This window comes from Suncus etruscus, chromosome 10 (assembly GCF_024139225.1).
Source record: "Suncus etruscus isolate mSunEtr1 chromosome 10, mSunEtr1.pri.cur, whole genome shotgun sequence".
In the NCBI taxonomy this organism is placed as follows: domain Eukaryota; kingdom Metazoa; phylum Chordata; class Mammalia; order Eulipotyphla; family Soricidae; genus Suncus; species Suncus etruscus.
In genome coordinates, this window is record NC_064857.1 from 107,496,832 (window position 1) to 107,512,335 (window position 15,504).

At 39.0% G+C, this 15,504-nt stretch overlaps 1 protein-coding gene across 1 annotated transcript in view; it reads right to left on the reverse strand.

Moving 5' to 3' along the window:
- The window catches only part of POU6F2 (POU class 6 homeobox 2), a 593,519-nt gene that overhangs the window by 154,673 nt on the left and 423,342 nt on the right, over nucleotides 1-15,504 (reverse strand). The window contains exon 5 of the mRNA XM_049781867.1: nucleotides 14,421-14,749. Coding sequence (XP_049637824.1) covers nucleotides 14,421-14,749 — 329 coding nt within the window. The remainder of the gene's footprint in view (nucleotides 1-14,420; nucleotides 14,750-15,504) is intronic.

Consider the following 15,504-nt stretch of genomic DNA (forward strand, 5'->3'; position numbering starts at 1 on the left):
CACAGTGCCATGCCATTTCTCTCCCCGTTGCTCGCACTTCACTGCTTTGCTCAGACTAAAGTGGACACTTGACAAAATCCTTGAATTGGGTTTCCAAAACAGAATGTTAACTATATATGTATTTATCAAACAAGCACAAATATGGCCACACACATATATGGACTACTTTTAAATCGAGGGAAAACTGTTCTTACATCTAATCCAAATCATCTCCTTCCCTGACTTTACTTAAACACCTTGATTTACAAAGTTGTTTATGACAGTTGTTTTAGGCATTCAGTGTTTCCACACCTTGTGACATTCTCTCCCTCACTGTGCCCCGTCCCCCACCCACCCCAAGCCTATTCCCCCACAACAGACACACAATACTTTATGTATGTTTTGTTACAATAAAATAGTAAATGAGCTTATCAAAAAACAGTTCTGAGGGGCCAGAGCAATAGCACAGAGGTAGGGCGTTTGCCTTGCGTGCAGACAACACGGGGTGGACCCATGTTCAATCTCCGGCATCCCATATGGTCTCTTGACCCTGCCAGGAGAGCAATTTATGTGTGCAGAGCCAGGAGTAACCTCTGAGCGCTGCTACCGCAGCTGCCGGAGCCAAGTGTGACCCAAAAACCAAAAAAAAAAAAAAAAAAAAGTTCTGTAAGAGAAAATTTGCGAAAATTCAAACTCAGTCTTTATGATATTACTTTCCCATTTTGTTTCCTTTTGGGACAAAGGAAATATAACATAAATATAATATAATATAATATAATACAAATACAGTTATCTATCCTCAGACTAGTGGTTGGTATTTGAGTCCTGCTAGCTTTCTGTCCTTTGAAGATGTTCATTAGATCTCCCCACATTATGAACATTACGGATCATCAGGCTCTACCTGTCCAGTGTGGCATATTGGACATTGCAGTGGAGCCAGGGCTTTTCTGGGTTCAAATGTCCTCTATCAGGAAATACCAACCAATAGGCTGAGAACTTCAGAAGGGTGAGTGTTTGCATTTTATAAAGAAACTATTGTAAAAAAAAAAAAACCAACACGTTTTTCCACAACAGTGGCACATCTCCCAATGTATCATACAGCAAATCCCCCTTTCTAACAAGAATGGTTTTTTTGTTTTTTGAGTTTTGGTTTTTGGTTTTTGGGTCATATCCAGCATCACTCAGGGTTACTCCTGGCTCTGAATTTAGAAATCATTTCTGGCAGGCTCGGGGGACCAGATGGGATGCCAGGATTAAAACCAACATCCATCCTGGATCGGCTGCTTGCTAGGCGAACACTCTACCACTGTGCTATCTCTCCAGCCTCAAGAACAGCTATTTTGTGATTGAAATAAAGATGCCTAATCTCTTTTTGGTATCTATTTACTGATTAGAATGAAGATGCATAGTTTGATTGTATATGCCCTTATACTCTTGATTAAGATGGTAATAACATTCTATAAACTACATTATTGTATCTGTCATTTAATCTTTTAGGTAACTAACACACACAAACACACACACATTCCCCAACAGCAACTACTTTTAGACTTGTATGGGCTCCCCATTTATAGAATGATTTTATAATATCCTACAATTTAGTTTGATTTTTTGCTTCTGAGAAAGAGTGCTGAAAAGAAAGTTTAAGAGAAGGCTCCCTTATTCCTTCCAAAGGTTGACAGACTCAAGTACACTTTCACAATGCAGAAAGATGATGGGGAAGTAGGTGAGTGGAATCTTCTCAAAGAAGGAGGTGATTCACAGTTTAGAAACTGGAATAAGAACTCCCAACTCCTATAGAGCTCCTGTCAGTTATCTCAGTTAGTCATTGGAGACCTTTTTTTTTTCTCTTCCTATTTGAATTCAATTTGGTAGAAACAATTTTAGCAAGACTAGTCCTCAACCTAAACTTCAGAGTTATTGGTTCCTAACAATTGTAAAGTCAGGATTCAAACCAGGAAGTATCTAGGCAGCATGTCCTTCTAAAGAGCTATTTATATCTATAAGGAGAGAGATCAGTAACAGATTTTAATGAGTGCTTTTTTAAAAGTTAGGAATCTCGGGGCTGGAGTGGTGGTGCAAGTGGTAGGGCGTTTGCCTTGCACTTGCTTACCTAGAACAGATCGTGGTTTGATCCTCCAGCACCCCATATGGTCCCCCAAGCCAGGAGCAATTTCTGAGAGCATAGCCAGGAGTAACCCCTGAGCATCACCGGGTGTGCCCCCTCCCCCCAAAAAAGTTAGGAATCTCACAATGAATATAAAGCTTAAAAAGAGACAGATTAGGTTGGTGGTAAGTTTTGTGTCAAATAGAACTTGGTTTAAATTTGCCTCTATAGTTCCTTCCTCATCTGTGAAAAGGAGCAAAGTAGGAAGAATTTTGCTACTCAAAATGCCACTGGGGACAAGCAGCTTGTTAGAAATGCAATATCTGGACCGAGTCTACCTTTATCCCATGGTTTTCATATGCAAATAAAATCACAAAAAGCCTTAGTATAGGAAGAAGCTCCAAAGAATTGTTTGAAGAGAAGGGAACTAGGTCATAAAAAAAGACAAGTATTGATGACTTACCTATGTGCAATATTAGAATGTAAAATTGATAAACAGTCAAACAAATTATAATGAGAAAAAAAAAAGACATTAACAGTCATTCTCAGTTTCCCTGAAAAGGTGGAGAAGAAGACAAAGTATGTGTGTGGAAGGAAGGAGGATAGAAAAAAAAGGGAAAGTAAGAAAAAAAGGGAAGGTGGAAAGGAAGAAAGTAAAGAAGGAGTAAAAGAAGGAAGAAAAGAATGAAGTCTTTGGGCAAATAATAGAACAGCAATTCAGACAATTGGTAGTAAGTTAATTTGTAGCACCTGCTCTTGTTAATAATTTTGAAAGGACAGGGCCGGAGAAATAGCATAGAGGTAGGGTGTTTGCCTTGCAAGTGGCCGACTCAGGATTAATGGTGGTTTGAATCCTAGCATTCCATGTGGTCCCCTCTGCCTGCTAGGAGCAATTTCTGAGCAGAGGGCCAGGAGTAACCCCTGAAGTGCCACCGGGTGTGGGCTCCCCCACAATTTTTTTTGAAAAGATTGCTGATTTCTTCTATGATATCTTGAGTTTTTATTATATGTGAATCACTAGGTTTGATATTTTTCTGCAAATATAACCACCTTTAGAGGCTTGAAGTAGATAACTAATTACCGGGAGGGTGGTTTTTATTCCTTGATAGTCTGTGAATCTGGGGGGAGAAAGAGGAAGGCAGAAGTAATATTCACTCACACTTTGTAAAATAAAGAGCCAGAAGTATTGCATTAAAAAATAAAGTTATGAGCCTGCCAGGAGCGATTTCTGAGCACAGAGTCAGGTGTAATCCCTGGGCGCTGCCACAGGGTATGACCCAAAAATCAAAATAAAAAAAATATAAATAAAGAAAAGAGAAACAAAAGTCAAGTTAGTACCAATCTAAGCAACTTATACTTTGTTTAAAAAGTATTTTACATAAACGAGTTAGAAATGTACTCTTTTAGAAATGTATATTTGGTAGTCTAATTAGCCCTTAATCCTTACCCCACATTGGAACAGTTTGTGGAATTTACAAAAATAATGATGCCACATTTCACCCTACTCATGTTAAATAAAATTTCAGGATGGGACTCGGGCACTAATTAAAAAAAAGACAGGAATTTTTCAGGTAATTCCAATATGCAGTTTGCATGTTTTCTTTTTTAAAGGAAAGCAAATAATTGAAAGGAATTCATTGGCATGAGGGTCTCAAGGATCCAAAAACTTAAACAATTACATGGAAGTCTTCTGGTCTAAAAATACCTATTTTATCACTTAAAGAGGTTCACTGACAAAGAAAATGGTATACCGTACCTTGAAGATGCTTAAGATGATTCCATGTGTTTGTCACATGCAGGGAGTCTGGAAGATTCTTCCTCAGCTTTGCTTTCTGCCATTACTAACATTGGGCTCTATCTAGGTTGGTTGTGAAACTTTGTACTTTGGACCAGTCAAAATCTTTCTATGGAATGCAAGAACTGGAAGTGCTCTAAGGAAGCCTAACTTTTAGCATTTTAGGAGTACAAGGTTACTTTCCCTCTTATTAAAAAAAAAATCAGGTGTTCTTTTTTTTGTTTTTTTGTTTTGTTTTGTTTTGTTTTTGGACCACACCTGTTTGACGTTCAGGGGTTACTCCTGGCTATGAGCTCAGAAATTGCCCCTGGCTTGGGGGGATCATATGGGACACTGGAGGTCCTATGCTAGTGCTTGCAAGGCAGACACCTTACCTCTAGCGCCACCTTCCTGGCCCCAAATCAGAAGTTTTCAAGCCAACTCAATAGAGCAGAGCCTTCTTACAGAAAGTGTGAGACTGTTCTGAAATGTCTCTGAACTTGTCTCTAAGTGGCACATTCATAAGCTCACAATATAAGGACAGAGAACTCAGCTTTGAATGAGCAGTTAGCCTTTAGGAGGATATGAGGTCAACTGAGAAAAGAAGCTATTTTTTTAAATGACTGTTAAATACCTTCTTGTGTGGTGACTCTGGGCTGATCCCTGTCAAGTGGTAGTTCAGACAAAACTTTGTCAAGCTGGAAAAGTGGCAACAATCAAAACCCAGCTGAGTTCTTACATACAGAAGCATTAGTACTGAGATCAGAGCTGCCAGTACATAAAGGTAGAACATTCCACTCACTGCTATTTTTTCTGTGGCTTCTCAAGCAGCCCCATCTCCCAGTGGTCAAGGACATAGAATTGCTCCTTCCAGAAAAGGGTCACTTCAAGAAGCACCTGAACCTTTGTCAGATGGCTTTCTCTTGTGCATGGAAAAAGAGACTCTAATTTAGAGGTGAGATATGCACATCAAAACCCTAAGTTGGGGGGCCAGAGCGGTGGCACAAGTGGTAAGGCTTGCCCACACTATCCTAGGATGGACCGCAGTTCAATCTCCCGGTGTCCCATATGGTCCCCCAAGCCAGGAGCGATTTCTGAGCACATAGTCAAGAGTGGTCCCTGAGTGTCACTGGGTGTGGCCCAAAACCAAGCAAACAAACAAACAAAACCCTAAGTTGGAACACTGGATGCCCAAAACTTTGTCATGAACAGGTTTATAAATTATGGAGTCTAATAATAAAAAAAATAATAATATAAGGACAAAAGAAAAACAAAACAAGTAAAAGAAGAAATTCTAATATTGGTATACCCAACATGACTTCCTTCTCTGTCTTATATTAAAAGGCCTCAGTATTGATGTTCGAAGCCAGAGCACATAGTTCTCAACAATGGAAGATACAAAACACCAGACTCTATGGGCATCCTCCCCATAACACAGAAAATTGTAAAATAGAATGGGAACATTATAATTAAGAGAACATCCAAGTGATAGAAAAAAATTTTAATTTATCATCTAGGTTTTGGACTGATTTTGTTTGGAAACCAGGCCTCCTTTTTGCACATAGGTCAAGACTGAGATTGCCAGGGTATTGGTGAATCTCCTGCCACTGAAAAATCTTCAGCCAACTGAAAGGAGAGGAGAGGGACTGATCTCTTTCAGTCTGTTGCTCTCGTAGACTTGCCAATGCTATGTTCATTAATTAACCCTGGCAATTGCTTCTCTATGTCTGACATGGCAGTATGGCTCCAGATAACAGTGAGTGAGAAAAGGAAGAAGTGGAAGTGAAGAAGAAAAGAGCGAGAAGTTAATCAAAGGAGGGCTTTAATAACTGAGCTATCATGAAGTGCTGTCTGTTCCCTTACTATTTTAAACCACTGATTTTGCTCATGGTCGATATTAATGGCCATCTTTTATTTTGTACTTTCCTTGTTCTTGCTTTGATTTTGAGTTTCTCCTCCAATCTTTCTCATCTTTCTATTTTCTTTTCAATGCTGACCAGTCCATTGGATTTGGTCTGTCTGTGGATTTTTTTTTCCACCACTCAGACCCTTGTGGATTTTTGTAGAATGTTTTACACAGGAAGATTGTTTCAGTTGAGGTGGAATTATAACAATTACAGAAGGATATCCTGAAACAGTGATTCCTGAAGGATTTACAATGGAATGTTAATTAGCATTATATAATTTAAAAAGGTTCAACAGTTACATAAATTTGGAAATTTCTTGGTTAAGTTATGTTAACTAAATATCACTATATGATGTCTTTATCTTTCAGTATTTTAATGTTTACTGAAAAGATGTAAGCAGTAAATAATATGCAATATCTATTTCGTCTGCCCATCCATTCTCTATCAACCAATGTATCATGGAAAATTTTATTAAAATGAGCATTGCAAGGTCTTGAAATATAAATACAGACACTTTGAAGTTTGCTAGTGATATTGAAAAAGTTGCTTTAATTTTCTGAGACTCAATTTCCTTGGATCTGAATAAAGATGATTTTTGCTTTTTCCTAGTTGTGGGGAAATATGAGAGACTTAAGTACTTGGAGAGTATACCAAACATACAATAAAAAATGATAGTCAAACTGTGGGTCTGCCACAGTGAAATGATCAGAGTGATACTATTTTTTCTTTGTAAAGTATAATTTGCCATTTTCCAAAGCTGCAAAACTCTGCCCATCCTCCTTTAAGTCTGGTACTCATCCCATCTATCACTACTCGACATGAGATTTCATAGTTAGTGATATGAACATGCTACCTGCTTTGATAAATCCCTTTGTATACAATATGAGTAATCTACAGAGCAGTACTGATGAATGGTAAATCTAGACAATGACAAAAAAGTGCCACAGTATATAAGTATATTTTTGGTAAACTAATTTTTCCCCCTGCCACTCTCAAAGCATTATAAACTTTGTTGTTCCTCCTGGATCTCAAATGCATGTAATAAAGCCTTTGAAGTGTCAGTAATGTTGAACTGAGGGTTTTTTAAGGAGATTTTCTTTCTTTCATAAAAGGAAAAATTGTCCCTAGAAGAGAAAGTGGGTAAATATGTTTTGTTTATTTTATTCAGTGCTTAATACAGCTGGGGAAAGGGACTCCCATTTCCCACCAAATCTTGCTGAATGAGTGAACCATGAATGAAACCGTCAATTTATTAGATAGTAGTATAAAAAAGAAATAAACTCTTTTATATTTATGACATATTCAGCACTTTCCTAACAGATCTATCACATAAAGCATATTGTGTCCATTTGTTGTATAGCCATGATGACTGAGTTTGGATAGATTTTCTCATCCATTATAATAAGTTTCCTTACTCTTTTCTTTCTCTGTAGACTATTCTAGTTTTTTAAAAGGTTCTTTCTCATGGCCTGCCTTGCACTGGGAGAATGTTGTCTACATAGTGATACATCTGTCATTTTTGCCAAACTTACTTGATTAAAAAACCCAAAATTAGTTTATTGAAAAATCTTATCCAAAAAAGTTGATTTTCATAATGTCTCAATGAAGTAAAAATGGTTGGTTTATTACAACTGTTTAATAAATAGGGATCATGAATTTCTACCCTACTCTTTCCCTGACATGAATTTATTTATTTATTTATTTGGTTTTGGGTCACCCCTGGTGATGCTCAGGGACTATTTCTACTCTTTGCTCAGGACTAACCTGCTTTGAGCCAGGATACAGCCGCTATAGCTGCATAAAAGGCAAGTATCTGGGGTGGGTCAAAAAAAAAAGGCAAGTGTCTCACCTATATTATCTAACTCCATAAACTAATTTTTCCATTGTGGTAAATTTGCATGATTTTCAAGTTCAGTTAGAAAGTAGAATCTAACAAATGGCTAACATTTACAGTGGATATTATATTATATTGATATACATACATTACATTATATTATTATATTATATTGATCTTGGACAAAGCTTAATTAAATTAGTTACAAATCTAGTTGTCAATCAGATAGAGGCCAGAAAGGCACTGATTTTGGGTACTATTTTTAAAGATTTGTCCTGAAACAGACATCATAGGAATAACACAATACCTAATACAATTTTTCAAAAAACAACACAATTGTGATTAAAAATATTAGTATTAATTTTTCCTCTTGCCTTAGATTTCAACATGATTAAATGGTGTTACTAATCATGTACTGAAATATTTGACATTCAAGTTCATTGTGGGTTTTAATATTATTTTGATTTAAGAATAGTTCCTTAATATATTATCTACCTTGATGACCACATTTTTGTGGGTGAACTTGATTTATGCATCTGATTTGGGAGCCTCATTTGCTTTTGTGAGTTTCAGTCTACGTTAGAAAAATTATGTTCAATGATTGAACTTTTTTTTTAAAAAAGAAAAACTAGTAATAGCTTAAGTTCATTAGAATGGTCTGTGGTCACAAAGGGATTTATGAATATATCTGATAAGGGTAGCAGAATACCTACCCACAAAATGTGCCATTTTGGCATAATTATTGTTCGCCACAGCTAGCAATACATAGGGCTTACTCCCGACTCTGTGCTCAGGAATAGCTCCTGATGGTGCTTGGGGGAACATATGCAATATTGGAAATCAAACCTGAGTTGGAGCATGCAAAACAAGTACCTTATCTGCTGCACTATTTCTCCAGTTCCGTTGTTATATTTTTGGAAGAAGTTTGAACCACACACCCAGAAATGCTCAGGACTTATTCCTGACTGACTCAGGGATCACTCCAGACCAAATCTGGCACTGGGAATTAAATGGAGGTCTGTTTTATATAAGGCAAGTACCTTAATATCTGTATTATTTCTCTAGCCCCATGAGTATTATTTTGAATTCAAGGTAACTGGAATGGTGCAGATGCAAACTCCCTGCTGTTTTCTTATTATTCCAAAAGCATACATAAATTTGTGAAGGTGCCCTTTTTGTGTGTGTGCCAGGAAAGAGGAATGAAGGAGACAACTCTAGATCCTGACCAGCCCAGTAAAAACGGACATCAGAGGAATCTGGAATCAATATAACAAAGCTTGTTGAACAAAGCTAGCCTTAACTTACTAGTTTTATTATGGATTTCTTTTCCCCATTTGCTTCCCTTCAGTCTTTTTCCTGGATCTTGCCACTTCTCTAAGTGAAGTGATTAAACTCTGGTCAGATAAATAGGAGGCAAGCGCCCTATCCACTCTACTTTCCACTGTATTTAGACCTATCACATTGTTTTGTTATGGTGCTATATCAACCCAAGTTCTAACCAGCCTTTTTGATTTATGCCTCCCAAAGTTCCCCTTAAGTCTGTACAGTGTACATATTAATGAAGTTCTGTCTTCTGTTGTTTTGATAATCTGTCTTGTGATTTTTTAATTTACAAAATTCCACTGAGGAACCTGAGGTGAGTAGAGGAAAAGCTATTTTTTTGGTGCCACTATGGATAACCCAAGTTTTAGGATTTTGTGATATAAAAGTGTAGACATAACAGAAAGTCTTTAAAAATATTTAATTTTAAGAGCCAGAGTGATAGCACAGTGGTAGGGCATTTGCCCTGCATAGAGCCTACTCAGGTTCAATCCTTGCATCCATGCCTGTCAGGAGTGATTTCTGAGTGCAGAACCAGAAGTAAACCTTGAGTACCATTGGGAGTGATCCATAAACATAAATTTTTTTTCAATGAAAAACAAAGAGAAAGAGAGAAAGGAAAGAAAAGTGCTTGTTATAGAGGCAGGCTGGGGGTGGAGATTGGGGGGTGGGAGGGTAACTGGGGAATTCAGTGGTGGGAAATGAACGTTGGTGAAGGAATGAGTGCTGGAACATTGTATGACCACAACTCAACTTTTTGACTATATTTCATCGTGATTTAATAAAAAAGTTTTAAAAGAAAAGATTTGATTTTCTCCTTTACTTAGAGATGGCAAATTTGGATTATTTTGTGTTACTGACTGCTGAGGATAGGAGATATGCCCAGGGTCCTAGCTTTTTCCAATAGGAAGGACTCATGATTGGAGACTTGTAAAGATTGAAAGTCAAGTAGTATTGCTCAAGGATCAGGAATTTTTGTCTTGAAAGGGATAAAAAACATATCCCTTTTCATTATTCATAGATCCAGTACTGAATATTTGTCAATATTTCTATTACCAAATGAAAATATGAAATGCTACAGAGCAAGAGTCGAATTTAGAAATAGTCTTACTTTTGGATGCCTGGGCAGTAATAAGATATTTATTTGCTCTAGTAAATGCACCCGGTCAAGAACAATTTTATGCTATCTCTCAAGCAACTTCACCTCTGAGGAGGTGACCATGCCCCTCATACCTCTTATAAACCCAGGGATCTTTCTCTCTCTGAGCTGCCTCCACTGATCTTTCTCTTCCCCCTGTTATTTATTAAAATGTGCAATGCACATGAAAAGAAAAAGATAATCCTGCTTCCTGCTGTGCAAGAGAGTATGCAGAAGGCCAAGGTTAAATGCTGCGTTTGGTTTCTTAAGCTTCTCTGATGTATAGGTGTGGAAAAACAATCTGGGACCAGTTTATAGTGGTGACTCTGTGAGGATAAGTGTTGACTTTAATTTGGATTCTCTGGCTATCATTATCCCACTTATGTTTGTCCTCACTCTCTTTCCACTCTGCCAGCTGAGTGGGAAGAAATTAACCCGACCTTGAAGAATACTCAAAATTTTCAGGACCATTAGGTTCAATAGCTAATAAAATTCCAGAGGTCTAGTCTAGCAGCATTTAGTCCATAGACTCATAGTTCTGAAAAAAAAATCACACACTTTGAAAGTCTTGAAGTTACCTGTTAATATTTACCCAATGGCACCTTTGCATTTCCATTCCCTTTGGAATATCTCTCCTCTTCCCTAGAATGAAGCTGTGCATGATAGATCTGGCATTTCAATGGAGAGTGTGAAAACAGACCTCCAAGTGCCAATTTCTAGAATCCACTCTGAACTACCAGCCCAGCTATCACCCTGAAATATCACATTAATGAATGCACTGATTCTGCTAACTGGATCTCTGTGATATAATAATACTCATATAATAGAATCATATCTGTCTTGAAACACAATCTAGGTAAATGTAGTATATGAAATTAGAGTGAAAAATTACATCAAAATGCGAGAGGAAAGTTTGAAAAGAACAATTTAAAGAATTTTAGTGCAAAATGTTACCATCTTCCAAAAAAAATGTTACCATCTTCCAATGACTGTTCATGATACTTTTTCTATGAAAGGTAATTTTTGTCTTATTAAATATACATACATTATTAAAAAAAAAGAGTGAGCTTCCCCCAAAAGCAGAAGTCTGTATGTAATACTCAAAACTTTGAGGAGCTGGAGTAGTGATGCAGTGGTAGGGCGCTTGCCTTGCACGTAGCTGACCTAGGACAGACTGCAGTTCTATCCCCCCCCAAGGCGTCCCATACGGTCCCCCAAGCCAGGAGCGATTTCTGAGCGCAAAGCCAGGAGTAACCCCTGAGCATCACCGGGTGTGCCCCCCAAAATGTTAAAAAAATATATATGTACATAAACTACTTAGATTTTCTATTTTTTAAAAAGCATGATAGCCCCTATATAGTTCTAGAAATAATTACTTTCCAAAGTTTGTTTTTTATTAATTTTCTCTGGATTTGGGGATATTCTATAGGTGCTCAGAGTTTACTCCTGGTATGTGCTCTCTGCTTACTCTGGGCAGGACTTGGAAGATCATATGTATGCTGGGAATTGAACCCAGGTCAGTCTCATTCAAGATAAATGTTCACATTCAAGATAAATCTCTGTTGTTTTTTAAACAACAAAAGTTCTTTGAATGATTGTTTTTCCTTAGAAATCTAAGTTGCATAGTTCCAAACTAATATTTCTCAGATGTATTTTCATCAATGTGATAAAATAAAGTCCATGAGAAAACAAAAATTTATAAAATGGAATTTAACTTTTCATATATAAATTTAGTTGATATTAAACTTTAATCAAAAAATTTAGTTCATAAAGATACTTTGGAAAGTTACATGTTTTTGTAATTTCACATACTTTTTTCCTAAAAGATGCAAATTTTCCAAGACTTTAATTTACAAATTAAAACCAATTATTTAAAAACTATGAAATTCTGTTTCCTTCACACGTCCCTAAAATGAAGGCAAAACATTCTTTTATTTTAGAAACATTTTACAAAAATATATTTGTTTAAAATTAGTTCTGAATCTACTTAGTGATAATCTTAAAAATTTGACCAAAATATTTTTGGGTGAATGCCCTTTAGATTTACAAAAAAAAATAAATGAATCTTACCAGTAAATTTATAAAATTAATGAGTTACTTTGATAAAAATTGGAACATTCTCTCAGACTTACTAAGCAAGGTATCTCTGAGCCCTCTGCAATTATGAAACAAATCAGAACCCAATAGTCCTTGATTTCCATGGAAAAGTTCAAAGAAAACTTTTGAAAATTCTCCTGAAATGATGTCCTTACCTTATCTATAGTCATGGTCCCATCGTTCAAATAGATTGCCTAGATTGGTCAATATAGGGATCAGTAAGATAGTTCACAGGGCCAAATGCTTCCACTCAACCAGGAGGGGATCTGGACTGAGCACAACCTCTAGGGAGAGAGTTGAGTGATCTGCCGTCTTTTGCAGAGCTACATGCTTTTTTTTACTTGACAGCATTTCCTATTTTGTTGACTTGGAGTAAGAGTAAATGACATGTTATGTAGGTGCATTCAATTTAACTACTCTTTTTTTTTTTTTTTTGGTTTTTGGGTCACACCCAGCGGTGCTCAGGGGTTCCTCCTGGCTGTCTGCTCAGAAACAGCTCCTGGCAGGCACCATATGGGGGACCCTATGGGACACCGGGATTCGAACCAACCACCTTGGGTCCTGGATCGGCTGCTTGCAAGGCAAACGCCGCTGTGCTATCTCTCCGGGCCCAATTTAACTACTCTTAAAGAGCATAACAGAGTTGAATTTCACATTTTAAAATCATTACAATGGCTATAATCATATATTTTGTAAGTTTGATCATACTTATTCTCCAAAGATAAAAACATTCAGAAAAGACCTTTCTCACCACTACATTATTTTCAGTCCCATATTTAAAGTTTACATTATGGCATATGTGTAGCATTAAAAAGCACATCTTGGGATCTGATTCAGGGAAATGTTCAGAACGAAGGTCGTCATGGTCAAATGGTTCAGAAAACAAAATTACCCATGATCATTCAAATGTTTTCATGTTCTGGAAGACTGTGGGTCACCATTGAGAATTCAGATTCATAGAAAGAAAATGATGGGGCAAAGTCAGATCCAGAATGCTAAAGCTAGAATTCACTTTTGTTTCGGTCCTGTCTTGCCTTTTATACAAGAATTCTATCACAATAGGTACATACCAATAGGACAGATTCTGAGGTGTCTATCACCCAGCTAAATCAAAGAGAGGGAAGAATTGGCATTTGAAATATTTCAATTCCATGCTTATTCTCTCGGACTGTGATGCTACTCTAAATTAGTATACTAAGTTATCTGACATGTCACTTGGGAAAAACCTTAACATGAAAGTAAAAAAAAAAGATCCAGTGATTTCTGATTCTGACATGTTGATATCACAGTCATTATATTTTGGTTAACTTTCATTTTTTGGGGGGGGGGCACACCCGGTGACGCTCAGGGGTTACTCCTGGCTATGCGCTCAGAAGTCGCTCCTGGCTTGGGGGACCATATGGGACACCGGGGGATCGAACCGCGGTCCGTCCTAGGCTAGCGCAGGCAAGGCAGGCACCTTACCTCTAGCGCCACTGCCCGGCCCCGATTAACTTTCATTTTAAAGCCATTTAATTAAGAATGTTCTAAACTCTGCAGTCAAATATTCCTGAATACTATCCATTCCGCCCCAATGATAGTAGATCAAAAAATGAACTTTACTCTTAGCCTGAAACATGGATTTTTGATACCCTCAACCTCACAGTAATAAGGGAACTAGGCAGGACTTTCTTATTTTATAAAGATGCATATTTGTTGAGATTCTTACAATGAGTTTAGAGTACTTATTAGTCCATGGAGTAACTGGATGGTATCTGGGACTTAAGACTGGGACGAAATTTCTTTATCCTCCTAACCCCAGAGAGTCTTTAGAGAAATAGAAACAAAAGAGCACAAAGTACTTAAGGTATCACTGTTGTATTCATAATATAGAGAAATAACCACCGTGCCTCATGGACAGGAGATGCAGTTCTCCAAGGGGCTACAAAGCGGTGCTAGTAATAATTTTAATTGGATGCTATCTTTGCTGCCTTCAAAAAATATCATAAAACGGAATTATTACAGGCTCCAAGTGCACTTAGAGTGCTGGCCGCTCACAGGAGGAAAGAGAGAACATTCATCCTTTGGAGGACAACGGCAATGGGCTTCTATTTGTTTCGTTTCCATGCATCCCCAGTCGCCTGCTCTTCGCTCGCTCTGCCTGGCATTTAAGAGATCAGTGTGAATTAGTTGCTGCAGAAGTGGTTCTAAGCCTGGCTGGTCCCATGCCTTGGGGGAAGGGGCCCAGCACACTGGACCTAGGTGCGCCCGGCCAGGAAGCTTACCTGGAGAGGGTTGGGTGGCGTCAGGGGCGACGAGGCAAGGCCGGGCCGCGGAGACTGGTTGGGTTTCTGCGGGGGGCTGGCATTCTGCTGGCTCGGAGATGCTTGGCTCTGGTTCTGGGGCTGCGGGTGCGATGGAGGCTGGTGGGGCTGAGCTGGAGAGGCTGTGGACGGCTGGGAGGCAGGTGGTGGCGGCTGCTGCTGGGCCGGGGCGGGCTGGGGCTGGGAGGCCGCTGGTGGAGCTGGAGGTGGGTGCTGGCAGGAGGAGGGCGCAGCGGGCGACTGCTGGAGTTGCTGGAGTTGGTGGAGTTGAGAGTTCAAGGATGAGGTAGCTACAAGCAAAGAAAGGGAACAACGTGGATTCAAAGGGATGCTCAGCTTTGGTCCTGTGTGCCCAGAAGGACTTCATTTAGGAAAACTGGCGTTCTTGCCCTGGTGCCCTAGGGAAAAGGACCCTCTCTTGGGGACAGGGGCAGGACGCAAGTCAGGGCCAGATAGGCGCCTATTTGACAGATTCAAAGCAGTGCAGGTCAATGAAGTGCGCAGGAACACCCCACGGTGGACTTTCTCCCTGGCTCTCTGTCCATGAACACACTAGGGAACACACTAGGGCTTCACGGCCTGAGAGCTTCTTTCTGGGCAAAGAGGGGCCTGACCAGTCTGACTATGGGGCCTGAGAGCTTCTTTCTGGGCAAAGAGGGGCCTGACCAGTCTGACTATGGGGCCTGAGAGCTTCTTTCTGGGCAAAGAGGGGCCTGACCAGTCTGACTATGGGGCCTGAGAGCTTCTTTCTGGGCAAAGAGGGGCCTGACCAGTCTGACTATGGGGCCTGAGAGCTTCTTTCTGGGCAAAGAGGGGCCTGACCAGTCTGACTATGGGGCCAACCAGTTTGCAGGTTTGCAGGGCCAGTGCTATGTGGGAGGTTGCAGTGCTGGCCGGGGCTAGGGTATGGGGGCTCCGGTTGCATGGAGGGATCAATAGGGGCATGGTGTGGGATAGTCAGAATTGGTTCGGACTTTTAAAGCTCAGCCAGGGAAAATGGAATGATGATTTGCCATAGAAGTTCAAGTTTCTAGGGTTTTACTTG